The following is a 17,486-nucleotide window of genomic DNA, read 5'->3' on the forward strand; positions in this document are numbered from 1 at the left end:
CACAAATTAGACGAATGCTTTCGACATTTACCTGCTGGGGAAGGCTTCTTTATTAAGAATCACCTTGGTAACAAGAGTGGTCAGCATGTGGTGACATGTCCGTTTGTTATAATACGGACATCGGTCATGGAATATATATTACTACTAGCACGACCGATAAATTGCCCTAGGGCTGGTGGTGGCACTTGGGTAAGGTGATAAGTGGTCAATTCACATTCCAATTGGCTTAAAGCTGGATATACCGGTATATTGGTACCTGGCAATCATAACAATGTACGCCAATGGTTCCCAAACTTTTTTTTAAATGTGCGACCCAATTTAAGTTTTGTGGACACCTTGCGAATCAAGAAACAAAAGGTTTGATGACGTAGGCCTATTTACTTTACTGACTTATTTCTAAACTATACAGCACCAATATTGATTTGTTGTATACCAAACTTGACTTTTAACTCATACATGGTTTATTGAAGGATGCGTCGCTAAACGACACCATAAATATTTGTGATGCAATAACGAAGTTAAACGATACCAAAGAAATGCGTTTGAATAATTTAGTATGTTGGGATGGAAGGAACTTCCAATTACCGATTTGAAAAACACTCCAAATTTTGGACAGATGTGAAATCTACCTTCGCGGCCAATAAGGGAACCACTTATGTGGAAAACATGCACTGAAGATAAATATTGTTAAGCTTCATGATCTTTTTTTTTACTGGGCATCCTATATTTTGCTTGATACGACAAGTTTTTACTGAAGCCAAACAAACTGAGTTCAAAACCATTGTTAGATTGGATTACATAAATACTCACGCTACATTTCATCGTAATATACGAACAACACGATAATTATAAAGCTGAAATCTGCCATGCAATCTGTAACGCAACAGTTTTTTACCTAAATATTTTTGCGGCCAGAAAGGACAGATAACAGAGTTTTTATATTTTTTTTTAAATAGTTGACTAACGCAAATTATATTGTAATAATGAGCAAATGCAAGGTATATAATCAATTTAAATTTTTATTGCACAGTCTGGTTTACACGAAATCCCCGAAATTCCACAATATTTTACCGTGAAATAACGAAATTATTCGGTTTAGCTTTTGTGATATTTTCAAAAATTGAACAATTCAATACAGGGGTTCTTAACCTGGGGTCCTTAAATTAGCCTTAGGGGGTCCATGAAAGCCTAATTAAAAATATTAGTGTTTATTTAAAAAGTAATATTTTTTTCAAAGAAAGTAGTTTAAATAAAAACCAAATGGTTTTGCACTCACTGAATTAAGACTCTATTTCACTTTCACAATTTTTACACCGAAATCAACAGATTTATGAAGTTTATTTGGATTGTGACGTCAATTGATGACGTCATTTTTTGAAAATTTTGCCCATCGTGGTCCACGCGACGTCAAAAAATTTTTAGGGGTCCGCGGTAAAAAAAGTTTGAAAACCCCTGATTTAATATATAACGCAGAGTTAGATCGAAAACCAAGTAAGAAACGATTAAACCATTTAGTTTGGGATCGAGACCGACGCCACCCTACTATCAAATCGGCACTAACACAACCCTAGTGGCGGCTCCTAATCAAAATTATCGGACCGTCGGGTTTCGGCTCCGATATTATCGAAACCTATTGATGATATCGGGCGATGAAAGTGCATTTCAACCTCCAATGCTTCGATAGTCTATGCAACGCTTAAAGCTTAATGTTGCCCAGACTAACGAAACGACAGAGGCCACGCAAAAAGCCGACCATATATAACGTAAATGTAAATAAACTTAAAAGCCTTTTAATTGCATTAAACAGTATCTCGGGTAAGGTTTATATAGAATGATTCCACATTAATTGATGTGTTTACAAAAAAGAAAAAAACAATCTATAGCGAGTTCTTTTAACGATTCAATGGATAAGGATATTTGTAAGAACACTTCTTCAATTACCCGTCGAGCAGTTTTGCTGGGCAATTCACATTGGAATATACAGTGATTAACACTGCTGAAGTAGAATTGACCAACGATTACGACATACTTATAATAATTGCAGTAGTCTAATTTCTTCTTCTTTGCCTGCTCCAGTCAAAAAAAAAAAAAATTGACATAGTATGTCGTTTTAATTACGCAAATATATAGCATCAAACACTAACATTCAAACAGTGTGTATTGCTGTATTGGCGACGCGTCTAATATCACGCCCCCTAGTTTGTGGTGAACTCATGGTTGCTATCTCTGTGCTGAGCTACCTAAGGTAGCAAATAGTCTTGCAGCATTAAGAGCTAATGACGTCCTTAAGGGAATACTCTGCAAAACGCGGCAAACACTAGATTCCGAGAAGGCACACGCATAAACCCAGCCGTGTTATCGTAATTCTACCAAACGCAAATACACAACTGGTTGAAGCCCCGATACCATATTATTATGGACATAATGGTTGGACAAGTAGGTAGAAAATTTTGAACATCAATGAATAAAGAGATATACGAACGGTTCAAAATGATAACTACTTATAGGCTTTGACATTTTAACTACATACTATTTAGCTTTTGACAAATTATCGTCAGTGATAACAAAAAAATTGACATTTACATTTTTAAAACGTTGGAAAGTAAAAAAAATCAGTACAAATAACCCACATAACCCAGTATTACGTCCTAGGAGCGCAATGCTGTTATGGCTTTCATAACACAAACGTTAAAATACAGATTTAAAAGTGTTTACAATTTTGCGCAATATATCATTTTTGGAGAACTTATAAATAAACTTTTTTAAGATAAAACCTTACTTTTCCAATCCATAATCCTTAGCTTCATATCAAAACTGAATATATATAACAAGCACAAGCCATAATTTAATAAAATCCTACTGACTGTAGGCAAAAAACAGCATACAACCGGCTTAGAGAGATTCTAACCCGTTAACACGATCACTTAAAGCGCAAATCTCAAGAGCATAAAGTCAAACTGGACCCGAAAGCTCTTGGCTTCGCGTAGGTTATATACATTGCGGGTTTTGAGCATTGCACTTTAAACTCCCAATGGGACAACATATTCCAAAACGAGAGTGTTATGTCTGTGTTACTAAGGGAGGGGAATTGAAATTACATTCCATCTATGCGCTGTTAAAAATTACGCAGATTGGGAGGAAAACTTGAATGTTGGGCAGGTTTTTTACTGGATTGGTTTGGAAATGCGCAATTTGCGGTTTTAAATGTGTGAAGTGACGTAGTTTGAAAGATAACACGAAGCTACTAGACAAGACTTGGGCAGTAATCTTCAACTACAACTCGGCGTTTTCTTATTGCTTTTTTCGTTTTTTAACACGGTCATCACTTAATGTTTAAAAGCAGTGGTTCCCAAACTTTTTTGGATCGCGACACACTAAAAAAATCTTTACTATTTTTCGCGGCACACATTTAACAGAACATCAATAGAGTCATTTTACAATCACACCCTTAACACATGACAAACTATGTGTAATGTTTCAAAATTATTAATTTGCAATGAATAGTGCGTATTTAAGTCTAAAATGCTTGTATGTATGCCTATTGGTAATACGAATACTCTCTTTTTCCGCAGTTATGACTGGGGTGTCAAATTTCACTGCGATCTGTATTCTAAACTTACCTTACGATCGAGCCTTAAAAAAAGCTTTCAAGAAACTAAACTTATACCTGGGAAACTTTTATGAGCTACCAATTACTGATAACGTTATGCGTAATTTTTACTCTTATCAAACCTTTATAAAATTCACAGATTAGGCAAACGTTACTTGTAAAATCAAATTAAATAACGGCAATATACTGCTTTTATCGTAAAGACTCTTAAAAACAATGACCATAAAGAAACATGTACAAGTGATTAGTTACGTTAGATGAACCTAGTGTTGCTCTATTAGCAACTAATGGGCAATAAACAACCATGAAATTAATAAAGAATAATATTTTGTATTTTTTAACTTACCTTACGACCAACGACTTAACTAAGACATAACTTCAAGAAACTAACAAGCCCTCCAAAAATGCGTTATCCCCGTAACACTAAGCTGTTTAATTGCAACAGGCCAACACTACAACTAAACAAGGCATACTCTTAGCAACGCCCACCAGTTTTGGAGGGTCTGCAAATCAAACATTGCCAGCCAAGCTAGCGCCGACCCCAACCGGTACTAAACAGCAATAACAATAAAGCACCAGCATTCACCTATTTGCGGTAACTGCACGTTTGTCCATTGTTATTGGAGGCTTAATGCACGATGTTATTGTTATCCATACAAAGCTACTGCTGCTTAATCGCATTAAGCGACCCGATTTATAATTAACCTTAGGGGAGCTGCGGCAAGGTATAGAGTTCCATTGGAGCGTTGGAATCTTTGTTAATTTCAATTGAGGCGTTGGAATTCAGTTGAATTCAAAACCAACGAGCTTGGTCAGTTCAATAACATCCTTGCCAGTAATGCTACGGTTAGTTGAAGGCAGTGTTTCGCAATTATTTTCACACGGCGAACTAAATACTTGGCGAAGCTTTGGCGACCCAATTCACTTCACTAAACTTTCGTAATTTAACATAACATACCAAATTAGCATAAATTAGTTTGAAATACTCTGACTTCTGAGTAATGTGTTTATATTGTATTAGCAATTTTCTCAAGTGTTGATTCTCAGAACCAATCTCAAATTACCTAAACTTGTTAACTAACTTCTTCGGCAGAAAATAAATCTTCTTTTACAGTGCTAAAATATTTTACCACTTTGTTTAACTATGGCCTCGCATTTACAAGTTAAAACTTAGAACTTTCAAGTTAACGATCTTTAGAGGTAATCATACAAAAGTGCCACACATATTTTAATTTACAAACAACAAGGTTCTCATTGGATGTAAAGTTTAAATTTATTAGACTAACAAACATTGTATAAATGTTTTGATGGCGTTACCGCGATACAGGTATACGCAATAAAGTCGCGGCAACTATTGCTTAAACGGCCTGGAAAATAAACATTCCTAGACTGATTTGCGTGTCTTATTCTTCTTTAAAACAAATTTAATAAAACTCCAGACAACGCGTCGACATCCACATCATAGACCTTGCTTAAAACTCGACTTACTAAAATAAGAAAGTAAGTCTACAATACTTGCATAAAAAGTATCCCTATTTTACCACCTAAAGCAAACTTACAACGAATGCACGCAATTTGACACAACCTGTTGAATTATTTTTAAGACGTTCTTTTGGTGTATTTTAAGCAAGACTTTTATTTGATTTTTAAACTTAAAACCAAACTTACCACATGTTTTCTGGCTGGTATAGCTTCCGTTGTGGCGTTTATGATCTTCATGAGGCGGTGTTTCTTCTGGCATCATAACCCCAGTGTCGGTCAGTTGGCTGTGGATTTCCTCCACACAGTCTGCGCTTTTGCTCAAAGAAGCAACAACGTCCTTACAGAAAGTAGAATTCCCAGCTTTAGATTCGACTTTGTCGAATGTAGCGTTGTGTGCGTTTTGTTGCGAAGTTTTGGGGCAAGATTCGGTGTTGAACGTTTCATTGCACTGAGTGTTTTTACTGCTTGGCGTAGGATTCTGGCAATGGTCGGAGTTATAGGTGGAGTTGTGGTCTTTTGATGAAGGATTTGGTGCGTTGTATGTGGAATTGTGGTCTTTAGAAGTGGCACCAGGCAAATTCTGGGCGTTGTAAGTGGTGTTACAGTATTTTGGTGTATTTTGTGGGTTGTTAGTTGAATTAGGTGCGTTATACGTGGAGTTGTGGTCCTTTGGGTTAACTCCAGAAGGATTTGGCGCATTGTAGGTGGAGTTATGGCAATCTGGCTGCGTTTGGCAAGCATCAGCGTTGTATGTAGAATTATGTGCGCGATTCTTTACATTCTGGGAGCGTTTTTCACTTGCTGGTGCAGTGTAGGTGGAATTATGGGCGCTTTTTGGCTGCAAACCCGATTTTTGTGGACCAGAAGCGTTATACGTTGAATTATGGCTGTCGCCTTTTGCATTGTTGCTCGTCTTAGAGGCGTTGTAGGTAGAGTTATGGCTGTCAGTGGCAGGTTTTTGATCACTTGGGGCAGTGTACGTTGAGTTTAGGCTCTTGCCAGTAGCGATGTTGGGTTGTTTGTTCGTTTCTGTGCGGTTTGCTTTCTTGGAAAAGGTTGAGTTTTGTTTTTCTGCTGAAGGCTCTGATGACGCTGCTTGTGCGCCGCTGTCAAAAGCTGTAAGGACGAAACGTGTTATGTTTATAAATTTAAACAAAACCTTAAAGTTTTCAGTAATCATACAACCAGGCTAGGGACGTCCCATGCTTGACATGTTATTTCACAAATGATAACTAAAAATTTGACAAAACTAAAGCAAACTGGTCCAAAATGGTGGCGTAAATATGTTCAAAAATAAAATACAATGGTATAGGTAAAGAAGCATTTTCTTTCAACCACTGTTTTTGGATTAAATGTTACTTTTAAGGTAAAAAACTTTTCATATACACACATCAAGTCAGAATTCTTATTAATTTGGTGCACCAATACTGCGCTACTACGGACAAGTACCTATACTACCAATTGGCATCAGGTATCCCTTGTGGGGGAAATACTTTAGGCACAAAAAATTGTCAAGTATCAGGTTTACAAACCAGGAGCTAATATTTAGATGGCTATAAAGTAAATGGTGTAAATAGTAAGTAGTTTGGGGCCTAGCAATAATAAATCAAGGCGGAAAACAAAATTAAATCTATTTTTTAATACAATAATATTAAACACAGATTTCAATAAAACATTGCAATCAAGACATAACTTTAAATTAGCAGCAATGATTGCACAAGACAAAAGACTAAAATGCTATAAGCGAAGCATTTTTGCAGCAACACAAACTTTTATGCCTATTTCTACAATATTTAAAAATTCAGTTTTTTAAACTATGACAAATTTTCAAAGCTACCGACATCTATTTACCATTTTCCTCTAAATGATAAGTGACGTTAACAGGATTCTCGTAGATCTCCGACAAAGATGACAAGACCCTTCCGTGGAAAGGCGTTGATGCAATCACGTTACCTAGGCAACCACATGCACTGCGCATGAATATTTTAAAAGCTTGCAAGCAGCGAAGCTAAATTACAAAGCATGAATGAAAATTGATCCGAAAAACAGGATAAGCTCAATGTAGGCAGCAAAGCAATAGGATTTGCTACTACAATGTAAGCCCTCAGAAATTTGACACCATAATTAGGGGGTGGTCATTTAACACTACACTTAAAAAAATACCTTGAAATTTTACACCATAATAAAAAAAAAAGAATATTTATTGAATTGTTTTCCCGAAACAGACTTGAAGATACTTGAAATTTATTTGATAATAACTACAAGCAACTTTAAACTTTAAATATTTTAAAATTGATAGTTAGGAAAAAATCCCAGGTTCTAACCACAATCAAACCAAATATCCACCAAAATCAATAAAAATAGTTTGATTCTAAATGTTCTATATTTAAAAAAAAGGATCATTTCCCTATTGTTAGCCATATATAAAAATTTAGCGAAATTAATGAAAATGTAATACCTCTTTTTTTTACAAGTACAGCAGAAAAAAAATCTCAGGTGATTCTAGCAATGTCACCCTAGTTACCTACATAGTGTAACTATAAGTTATTGAAAAACAAATAAATTTGCAACACAAAGCAGAAAATAAAATCGGCAATGTCACCCTTAAGCTACATGGGTTAACTACAAATAATTAAATGCAGGATTTCAAATATAAAGCAAAAAATACAGTCGAGCAGAACCTTTACCTGCTGCAATTGGTGAAGCTGAAGTCGAGGAAATTGAAAACGGACGTTTTCTGCCTTCGGGTCCCGATGCTTGGAATGGTGAAGATACTTGGAACTAAAAAAGGGCTTTTATTTCATATTACATCATCAAAACCATTGTATTAATAAGGTTGGAATTGAGATATCCTGTTCATTGGCATATTTTCAGTTTAGAGAAATAGCTCATGGTATCAGCGTAAAAATAATAAAGCCGAATATAAAAGAATTAAAAAGCTATGTGCAATTTTTTCTTTAACACTGAAAAACAGAGAGAGATGTATCAAAATGAAATGGCTGTCTTTTTTAAAAAGGGGACCCCTAAAAATGTTTAGGGTCGACATGGAATTTTAATAGATGATATCAAAATTGACGTCATAAAACAAATAGACATAAGAAACCTGCTTTTGGCAAGCCAACAAATGTGAAACTCAAGTAAAATATAAATACAATTAAGGCGCCCAATTAACTTTCATAAATTTAAAAAAATTGATTTGATTTTCAAATTATACACCAATATTGTAGTTAACCTTCATAGACCCCAAAACCTAAGCCACATAAAGGGGTGAACAGACCTCAGTTTAAGAACCTCTGATTTAAACAGTGTATCAGATTATTTATAAAAGTTTTGTAGACATAAGTGTCCAACCTTTTGACTGGCAGTAGTTGGTGTTTTAGTGACACATTCATCCATTCCTGTTGCAAATGGGATCGGCGAGGCACGCAGGTCATTTTGGGGTGCGGCCTTCTGCAAAAAAATGCATGTACAATTCTAAAAACTATCCTTACAAATTTTGAAAACCTTTTAATCATTGGTTGAACAAGTTCTTCAGTTTTTGTTATCAGCCACAAACATAATGGTGGAAATGCAAATCATAATTTTTCACATGAAAATTAAGCAAGGTATGGCATAACGCAAGCAAAGAGATGGAATGATTAAATATTTTTAAATTTCAGTTAATATTGCAACATTACAGATGGTGACCCTCAATTACTTAAAGAGAACAAAAAATGGATTCTCGTCAGAAATCAAATCATTACATTGTAAAAATTATCAGACTAAATAAAAGTAATTTAACAATAGGTGGCCGAAATTACTTACTTGTAGTTTATCAGAGCACAAAAAGCTGTCGTCGTTAATTCCAATTTCCTCCAAATCAATCAGCGAAACAGATGAGTTATTCGCATTTGTAATTTTCTCTTGGCGAGATTTGTCGTCGAAAACTGAGAAATAATTTTATTGTAAAAAATAACTGCACAGATGCTTTTGTTTTATACAAAAGGTATTAAAAAATAAAAGTCACAGATACCAGATTTTTCAAATATAACTTTGTGACAATGTTAAATTCCTAAAAAAAGAACAATAGTGGGATGTATTTCGTTTTATCCATTGAATATCTTCAGTGTTTTTATATTCAATGAGAAGCCTTCCTCCATTCCACCCAACGATAACAATAGTCAATCGAAAGTTGTGAACAATTGAATTTCTATTGAATAAGGCTCTTGTAGTTTTTCCTAATGGTTGTTATATCGGTATGAATATAGCAATATAAATTGTGTATTTACATCGATTGGTTTGGGGCTTACAAAAATTGGTTTTGAAAAATAAACTGAAAGAAATATTATTTTAAGAGAGACATCTTGTATTTGATAGGCAAAACTTACCCAGGGCAGTATATGAATCTGTGAAAGCATCTTTGCTGACACTTCTTGCTATATCTTCTTCTCCAGTCTGTTGTATATTAAAGTTCATATTTTAAAACATTAAAGATGATATCAATAAAAATATGAAGAGTTTGTTTACCCACAAAACATTGGCCAGATAATAAAAATAGCACTCTACTTGTAGTTTTATTGGAAAAGTGGTTCAGTTTTTATAACTTTTTTGCACAAAAACCTTGGCAAGAGATTTCAAGTGCCCAGCAACAAACTTTTAGGTGTGCAGGTGTAGAAAAGGTTTGTTCAGAACCCCAACTTGAGTCAAATTTACTAAATCAGGGGTGTGCCTGCTACAGAATGCAAACTGGGGTAACACTGACAATATCTTTTTTACAAAAAAATGATTAGGATAAAAGTTTGTTTGAACAAGTTTATTGGTTGCTAGTCTGAAATCACCGCGAACAACATTTAAGTTAGCGTTTGGGTAAGCAATATTATTATATAATAAATACAATAATACTTAAGCCCCCTCACCCACCGCTGGAAAGTATGGCAGATCGCAACGAGAACTTGCGGGTGCACTGCCGAAAAAATCCGGGTGACCGGGTGCAACAAAGGTCAAAATGCACTTTATGCTTTTCTGATGCACTCTGTATTGCATACATTGCACTGAACGTATTCCGCACAAGCGTTTTAAATATTCGGTGTGCACTTTTAAAAGGTTGACAAAATCTCGCGGGTGCACTTGCCATACTTTCCACAGTGACCCTCGCCCAACGCTAACCGACACCCTAATACTAATTTTGTGTGTTGATTTAATAATTGTTTCCATAGTGTTAGAATTTTAGACCAGCGCAGTTTATTGCAATACAAGAAGACTTCACACTATTTTTATTTTGTTGTATTTTAAACAGAGATTCATCCTTGCATAGTGATAAAAACGTTGCTCACAATGGACAGAGTCAAAATTGAGCATTTAGGTTTAATAAAAATGAATTTCGGGGTAAATAGCAAAGTTACCAACCTTTTGAAGCGGGTCCTGATTTAACCAGCTCGTTTCGTGTTCATCAAAGTCAAAATTCTTAATTTCTTCCTCCAAAAAACCTTCACCTTTAAACGAGAAAACATTTTTTTTTTTCAGTAACCGGTCGATTTTCAGAATAAACGAATTGCGGATTACAACCTCACTTACGTACCGCCAAATCCGCCGGAACGAGTTTCCATTTCGACAAAAAGGCCTGGCGCATTTTTAGCTGGCCTCGCCCGTCATAATTACCACATTCCGGCCGGAAAATTTTGGCGAAAAGTAAGACCCCAAGCAAGGTTAAGTCGCCACCGAAAAAGGCAATTTTTGCAAAAGGCCATTTGCAACGTTGGCGCTAGAATTCTGCCGCTAAAGGGCAGTATAAATTCAAATCAGACCATCAAATAAACCTCTATATTACCCAAAAAACAAGTTTTACTTCCGTCATTTTTGCCTTATGACGTTGTTGAATGTTTAATGTTGTTGTAGTTGTTTTAAAATTTGCGACGATTGCGTTTTGCGGGCTTATATAATTTTATTTTGACGTTTTATAAGCGATGATGTCATCGTTCAATTTGATTGACGCAGCATTTTTTCTGTCGGAAAATTTGCTGCTTGAGTAACCTTGGTAGTTTTATTTCTTTCGTTGCAAGGGTAAAGTCTTGTAATTTTGTTTTAATTTCCGCGTTAAAAGCAACAGTGTTTAAAAATACTAATCAATTTGCAAAAGCTTTTCAAAAAGTTTTGTTTAAAGCCTGCAAGCTATATGATATTTATTTAAAGTAAAAAATTATGAAGTAGGTGGTATGTATTAATGTGTTATTATCTACTAATGAAATATAATTTCCAAATTGTAAAACTTCGCATTCCGTACTTTAAAAAAAAACTTCATTATAGTCAATAAAAACTGGCACAAACCCCAATACGGTATTAGACTGCTTCTTAAAACGAGTTTACGGCGCAAATAGGTTTTCCTGTGTGTAGTAAATGTAACTGCGCTGTAAAACACGTTAAAAGCACGATTTATTGTTCAATAGTGGGTCAATTTTCTTTTTAGCGTAGTAATTTTAGACCGCACCCCGCAAATATTTTAACTGTGCGTTTCGGTGTTTTTAATGTGGACTTTAAACTTTGCTTAGTGACATTGCTGCCTTCCTTTGACTACAAAGTAGGCGTCATAAACGAATACGCTTTGGGTCCAATTGGTATCATGTTATAGTAGTTAAAATGTTAGAAGGTTTTGTATATGTTATTATGTACAATATTCTATACATTTATAGGTAAAAGGTATTTTAATGTGCATATGCTGTGAGAAGTTTAGTAGAAAAAGATTTGTACCTTGTAGCCTTTAAATATCAACAATGTGCAAACGAACCGTGGACTGAATTAAAGAAAAAAAGTCATTCCTGTGTTTTTGGAGAATTAGCTTAAAATTTTGTCTTGTGTATTATGGACAAATAATGTTTAGTTAGTTGAAGTATGATTGAAATTTTACTATATTTTTGACTGGTGTAGAATGGTTGACATCCTGACTGCAATCATAATTTGTGGTTGCCAAAGATTTACACCAAAATTTTTTTCGGCTGAAATCCTACGCCAAGATCAAGCAATTCTACTCCAAAGATCTCTAGCAGGAAGGCACGAGAATGCAATTGGGGTCAGCATTAGTTTTTTTATGTAACCAAACCAGTTGTCAAAACTGAGTGAATAAATATAATATTACAAGACCCATCCGAACCCGAAACTAACCAGACTCTTAACCAAAATAATATGCGTTGATTTAATATTTGTTTAAACGAGTGGTAGGTTCTAGACTGGCTTCCAAACGTAAAATTTAGGCTAAAACTCTAGCTCAGTTTATATTTCGATTTATTGTTTCAGATAGTTTGGTACTGTTTTTGTTTTGTTATTTTGTTTAACTGATTAACACAAAGTAATGGCTGCTCCATTGTCTCTTTTGCGTTCGGCTTGCAAAGCCAGAGGTTCGCACTTTATGAGGGCGTTTAGCTCGTCGAGCAGCGCAATGCAAACCTCGCGATTGGAGGGATACCAATCGGGCCGGTTCACTGACATAGGAACCCGGAACATCTTCAACGAGGACCACGACATGTACCGCGAGTCCTGTCGCAAATTCTTCAACGAGGAGGTCGTACCTTACCACGCAGAATGGGAGGAAGCGGGCAATGTTAGCAAAGAAGTCTGGCAAAAAGCCGGGGAAATGGGACTTTTGGGGGTTAATATCTCAGCGGACCACGGAGGAATCGGTGGAGACTGGCTCTCTGCTGCCATCGTGCATGAAGAGCAGGCCTACACCAACTGCTCCGGGCCAGGATTTGCTCTTCATTCGGACATCGTGATGCCATACATCGTGAAGTACGGCAGCCCCGAACAAATCGCACACTACATTCCTGAGATGACGGCTGGTCGCAAGATCGGAGCGATTGCAATGACGGAGCCAGGGGCAGGAAGTGATTTGCAGGCAATTAAAATTATTTCTCACATTCGTTCTGTAAAGTTTGTCACGCTATGCAAATGCCAAGTGCAAGCAATTGTCCCTTAATTGACTTGTAGCTGAATCCTCTGTCACTAGATTTCTATCTAATTTAAATGTCAATGTTTTTAACGAACATTACATTTGTTTTCAGCAATTAAAGGCTCAGAACTGTCAGTCATGGTACACAGTTTAAAAACATTCTATTATTGAATGAAATATGTTCCTAGTTATTATATATAACAAAACTTGTCTGTACAATTTGATTTTTACAAGGATAAAAATTCATTCAACTGTTTAATTTTTCCCTAGAACTACATAAAACAGCTTTTATAGTTATGCCCCGTAAATCATCATTCAGTGTGATTTATTTCCCTAGCTTTACATATGTTATTTTAACTATTCAATGCATGTAATTTTTAGTAAAACTGTTGGGAAATAAGACTGATTTTAAAAACATTTTAATGCAATTATATAAAAATGTTGTTTTAAAATGGTTTAACCTACCCTTAATTACAAAACCAAAATTCTGTCTGTATAACAGGACCTGGCTTATGGTTTACAAAATTTTGTTTTAGATTGACAAAAAATTAACTGGATCATTTCCCCTTAATGTGTATAAAACCTTTTAAACCAGCTACATTTATAATTTTGCCACCTTTCTATCTACGTTTGAAAACATTTCAGTTAACATAAATACATATGGTTACGGCATAGTTTGACCTGTTCATCATCACAAATAATTCTGTCCGTATAACAAGATTTTGCTTGTATTTAAAGATTGTATTTAGACTAAAAACATCATTCATTCAACTGCTCAATTTTTCCTTGCTGTGTATCAAAATTCGTCAATCAGATACTTTTATATTTAGCCACCTAAAATAATATCACTTCAATTTTTTGCAGTTTTAAGTTTAACTTATTATACATGTGAATATTGGCTCATAATGTATTTCAAAAAGTAACATTATTTCTCAAGGGAAAAGTGTTTCTAACCTACCCTTGCTTGCATTACAATCCTTATCAGGCTGACTAATTTCTGTACACCTCCTTGAAGGCACTTGTGTAGTATTAATGGGTGCCGTTATTGTTAGCTAGTATGACTCTAGATTTTCCAGATGGACTTAATCAACAATACACATTGTGTATATGTAGGTTTCAGTAATTCCCAAGGGTCAATGAAATTTTATGTAATATTCCAGGGTGTCCGCACTTTTGCCAAGCGTGACGGCGACGACTGGATCTTAAATGGCAGCAAAGTGTTCATCACCAACGGTTACATGTGTGATGTCGTCATCGTCGTAGCGATCACCGACAAAACTGCAAAGTCTGCGGCGCACGGGATCAGTCTGTTTCTGGTTGATGGCGATAATCCTGGTTTCATCAAAGGAAAGAAACTCAAGAAAATGGGTTTGAAAGCACAGGTGGGTGATTTTAAGGATTGCCTTAAAAGAAAAATAGAATTATATTTACAAAAATATGAAATTCTAAAATAATATCGTCATTAGGTACCAAAGACACAAGTGGATAAATTTAAGTATTTCCTTAAAGAAAACACTTAATTAAAATTAAAAAAAATAAAATCCTATAATAATATTGTTAAACCCATTTTCTTAAAAAAATATAAGGCAATTTTGAGGATTTCTGTAGATAAAAAGATCATACAATGTTAGAAATTATAAAATCATAAAAAAATATTATTATTGCCAAAACACAGGAAATGAATTTTGAGGATTTCCGTGGAAAAAATAAATCACTTTTTTCAAAAAAAAAGGAAATCGTAAAATTATGCGATATTATACCCCAGACAACTTTACAAAAACAGATTAAAGGACTTTTGTTTTTCACAAAGGTGCATAAAGTTTTGCCATATATTCGCACAAAATGCCTACTAAAACATATGTAGAGATTTACATGCAGTTGTGAAAGAGTTAAAATGTATTTTAAGTTGGGTTAAACTATTGACTAAATGTCGGAATTTATGTGGAAACCTCAAAAGTGTACGCATCAACATGGATATGTATTATTTTGCATTAAGATTTATCATTGTTTTAAAGGGGCTGATCGCCTAAAGTTTTTACCAGGGATTCTTGGAACCCTGAGCACTCCAAACTCTGCGTCTGGTTTTGTTCTCACAACAACTATATAAATTTACAGAACTTTTAAAAATATATATATATATATAATTGAAATTCAAACAGTTCAGGGGTCACTGTGAAAGAAAATTTAAAGTAAATTAAATACTTAAACGCACACAAAAAAATCTTATTTTTTGCGCAGGACACAGCGGAGCTGTTTTTTGAGGATTGTCGTCTCCCAGCGAGCGCGGTACTCGGGGGTGAAGCGGGTGTAAACAAGGGTTTCTACCAGCTGATGCAGGAACTACCCCAGGAACGTTTGCTCATCGCTAACCTTTGCATGGGGGCTTGCGAGTTCATGTTCGAAGAAACCAGGGATTATGTGAAGCAGCGTAAAGCATTCGGGAAAACGCTCTCGCAACTTCAGACCATTCAACACAAGTTGGCTGAGATAAAAACTGAGGTAGAGTACCTTGAATGTTGTTGATTACTAAAACAGTAAAACCTGCTTCTATCAGGATTGTCTTAAATTAAAAACTGACACAGATTCTATTAAAATTGTGGACGTTACGATTAAGTATTCGTTTATTTTGCAATGAATACTGTTGCTGGCTTGCTGCCATTATCAGACTAAATTGAAAACGTTTCTTTTGACATAGATTTTTATTAAAATCATTTTTTGTTCGATTTCGTCAGGAGGGGTAATGTTTTTAATGTAATTGGGTCACGCGTCTTAATTTAATGTGAAGCTGAAATCAAACGCAGAACGCTGTTTTTCGTCTCTTGTTAGCGCCTTGGTCGACTGTAAACGCAGGATGTATTTATTTTTAATAGCCTTTCTCTATTAGTTCAGGTAGACTGATCGGTGGTGTGTCACGCGAAACGCGAACAGAATAATTTATTTAGTGCGCAGAAATAAATTTTCAATAAAGCAAAGTTCATGTTCACAGAATAAAAAAGGGAGTGCACGATTTGAACACTAAAATAAACGTTTTTTCTCGCTAAAACTTTGACGCAGTTAATGTCTCTGACTGTTCACTGTTTGCCCTAATATCCGGTACAACAGATGTTGCGATATTCGTGACATAATAACATCAAAGCAATCTTCATTTTGATATTGCAGGGGTCGAAATACTTGGCCTGTAATTAAGCAAAGTCCCTAGCATGAAACTTAAAAAACTGCGCTGCTGAGTAAAAAAAATCAGTCACATCTATTTTGCTGTCTTGATAAAAAAAATATGATATCCTGCTCTAATCTGTACAGCATTCGGGCTCTTTATCTCCAGTCCTTAATGTTCCTGTTATCCTGCTCTTAACGAAAAGTTTACTTACAACTTGTTTTTGGTGTAATAGTTTTTGATTACTGGTAGTAAAAATGAATGAGGAATTATTCGAAACGTTCAAAATGATACCTGCTTATTAATATTCATTCAACGTCTAACTACAACCTCCAGCCATTATCTTAAAATTTATTCGAAACGTTCGCAAAATGTTTTTCTGTATGTGCTTTGATATTCGTTCTACTTCTAACTACAACCACCAGCCATTATCCTAAGAATTATTCGAAACCTTTAAAATGCAACCTACTTCTGTATAGGCTTCGATATTCTTAGATTTTATTTAAAAGTTGTTGTTTTTCCAGACGGCTGTAGCCCGCGCTTTCGTCGACCAATGCAACCTTCTGCACAACTCGGGAAAACTTGATTCCTCGACCGCTTCGATGGCCAAGTACATCGTTACAGAGCTCAACAACACGGTTGCATACCGCTGTGTGCAACTGCACGGGGGCTGGGGATTTATGTGGGAATACCCAATCTCTAAAGCTTATGTGGACGCACGTGTTCAGACTATATATGGCGGCAGTAATGAGATTATGAAGGAGCTCATTTCCAGGCAGATTCTTAAGGATCCTTGAACAAAAATGGCCGACTTTTTGATTTAATATTTTGCGTCGCTTAAATACAATATATTTTAATTTGTTTAAATTACTAAATTACCAAAGTTCTTTTTTTCGTGCCTCGTATAATATATCTATGTAGTTACTTTTTCCTGACACCGTTTTTGTGTTTTCGTTTTCAATTTTGCTTTTGATGAAATTCCGCTTTAAAAGCCAAAAACTACGCGAATTGTTTCAAGATGTGTAAATGCAATTGTTAACCTTCCGTTTCTTGAGTTCAAATAAAAATAATTCAGAAATTAAACACGAATGGTGAAATACCAAGTAACTAAGCCTATGCTAGGAAGAAATAAACAGGGCATGTTTCTTTAAAGTTTTATCTTTAACCCTTTTAAAATCCAGTTTTTTTGTTAATGTGGCAAACAAAATGAGTTTATTTCCATAGCAAAATAACTAATTGCGAAAATGCTCGAAAGACAAGACAAGGCTGTTTTGTCACCACACAACTTTGAAAGTTCTCCATAAAATAAATAAACCCTTGAT

General features: G+C 35.3%; 2 protein-coding genes across 2 annotated transcripts in view; one reads left to right on the forward strand and one right to left on the reverse strand.

Moving 5' to 3' along the window:
• LOC146134631 (uncharacterized) overlaps nucleotides 1-10,785 on the reverse strand; it is a 48,823-nt gene extending 38,038 nt beyond the window's left edge. The window contains exons 1-8 of the mRNA XM_083397247.1: nucleotides 10,650-10,785; nucleotides 10,478-10,563; nucleotides 9,460-9,526; nucleotides 8,897-9,018; nucleotides 8,444-8,542; nucleotides 7,780-7,873; nucleotides 6,944-7,045; nucleotides 5,279-6,208 (exon numbers count right to left, since the gene is read on the reverse strand). Coding sequence (XP_083253373.1) covers nucleotides 5,279-6,208; nucleotides 6,944-7,045; nucleotides 7,780-7,873; nucleotides 8,444-8,542; nucleotides 8,897-9,018; nucleotides 9,460-9,526; nucleotides 10,478-10,563; nucleotides 10,650-10,677 — 1,528 coding nt within the window. The 5' untranslated portion in view covers nucleotides 10,678-10,785. The remainder of the gene's footprint in view (nucleotides 1-5,278; nucleotides 6,209-6,943; nucleotides 7,046-7,779; nucleotides 7,874-8,443; nucleotides 8,543-8,896; nucleotides 9,019-9,459; nucleotides 9,527-10,477; nucleotides 10,564-10,649) is intronic.
• Nucleotides 10,786-12,367: 1,582 nt separating this feature from the next.
• LOC146134632 (long-chain specific acyl-CoA dehydrogenase, mitochondrial-like) lies at nucleotides 12,368-17,241 on the forward strand. The gene is made up of 4 exons (XM_083396631.1): nucleotides 12,368-12,956; nucleotides 14,171-14,392; nucleotides 15,249-15,509; nucleotides 16,689-17,241. Exons 1-4 carry the CDS (start codon nucleotides 12,414-12,416, stop codon nucleotides 16,959-16,961), a joined length of 1,299 nt encoding a protein of 432 aa, XP_083252757.1. The 5' UTR covers nucleotides 12,368-12,413; the 3' UTR covers nucleotides 16,962-17,241.
• Nucleotides 17,242-17,486: the final 245 nt, after the last annotated feature.

Source organism: Ascidiella aspersa, chromosome 9 (genome assembly GCF_963924565.1).
Source record: "Ascidiella aspersa chromosome 9, kaAscAspe10.2, whole genome shotgun sequence".
NCBI classification, from domain to species: Eukaryota; Metazoa; Chordata; class Ascidiacea; order Phlebobranchia; family Ascidiidae; genus Ascidiella; species Ascidiella aspersa.

Bases quoted from the DNA above. Each gene is read 5' to 3' on its own strand.
- LOC146134632 (XM_083396631.1), top strand. From the start codon at position 12,414: ATGGCTGCTCCATTGTCTCTTTTGCGTTCGGCTTGCAAAGCCAGAGGT. The intron at 12,957-14,170 runs GCAATTAAAATT...GTAATATTCCAG, and splicing joins GGGCAGGAAGTGATTTGCAG to GGTGTCCGCACTTTTGCCAA. The intron at 15,510-16,688 runs GTAGAGTACCTT...TTGTTTTTCCAG, and splicing joins TGGCTGAGATAAAAACTGAG to ACGGCTGTAGCCCGCGCTTT.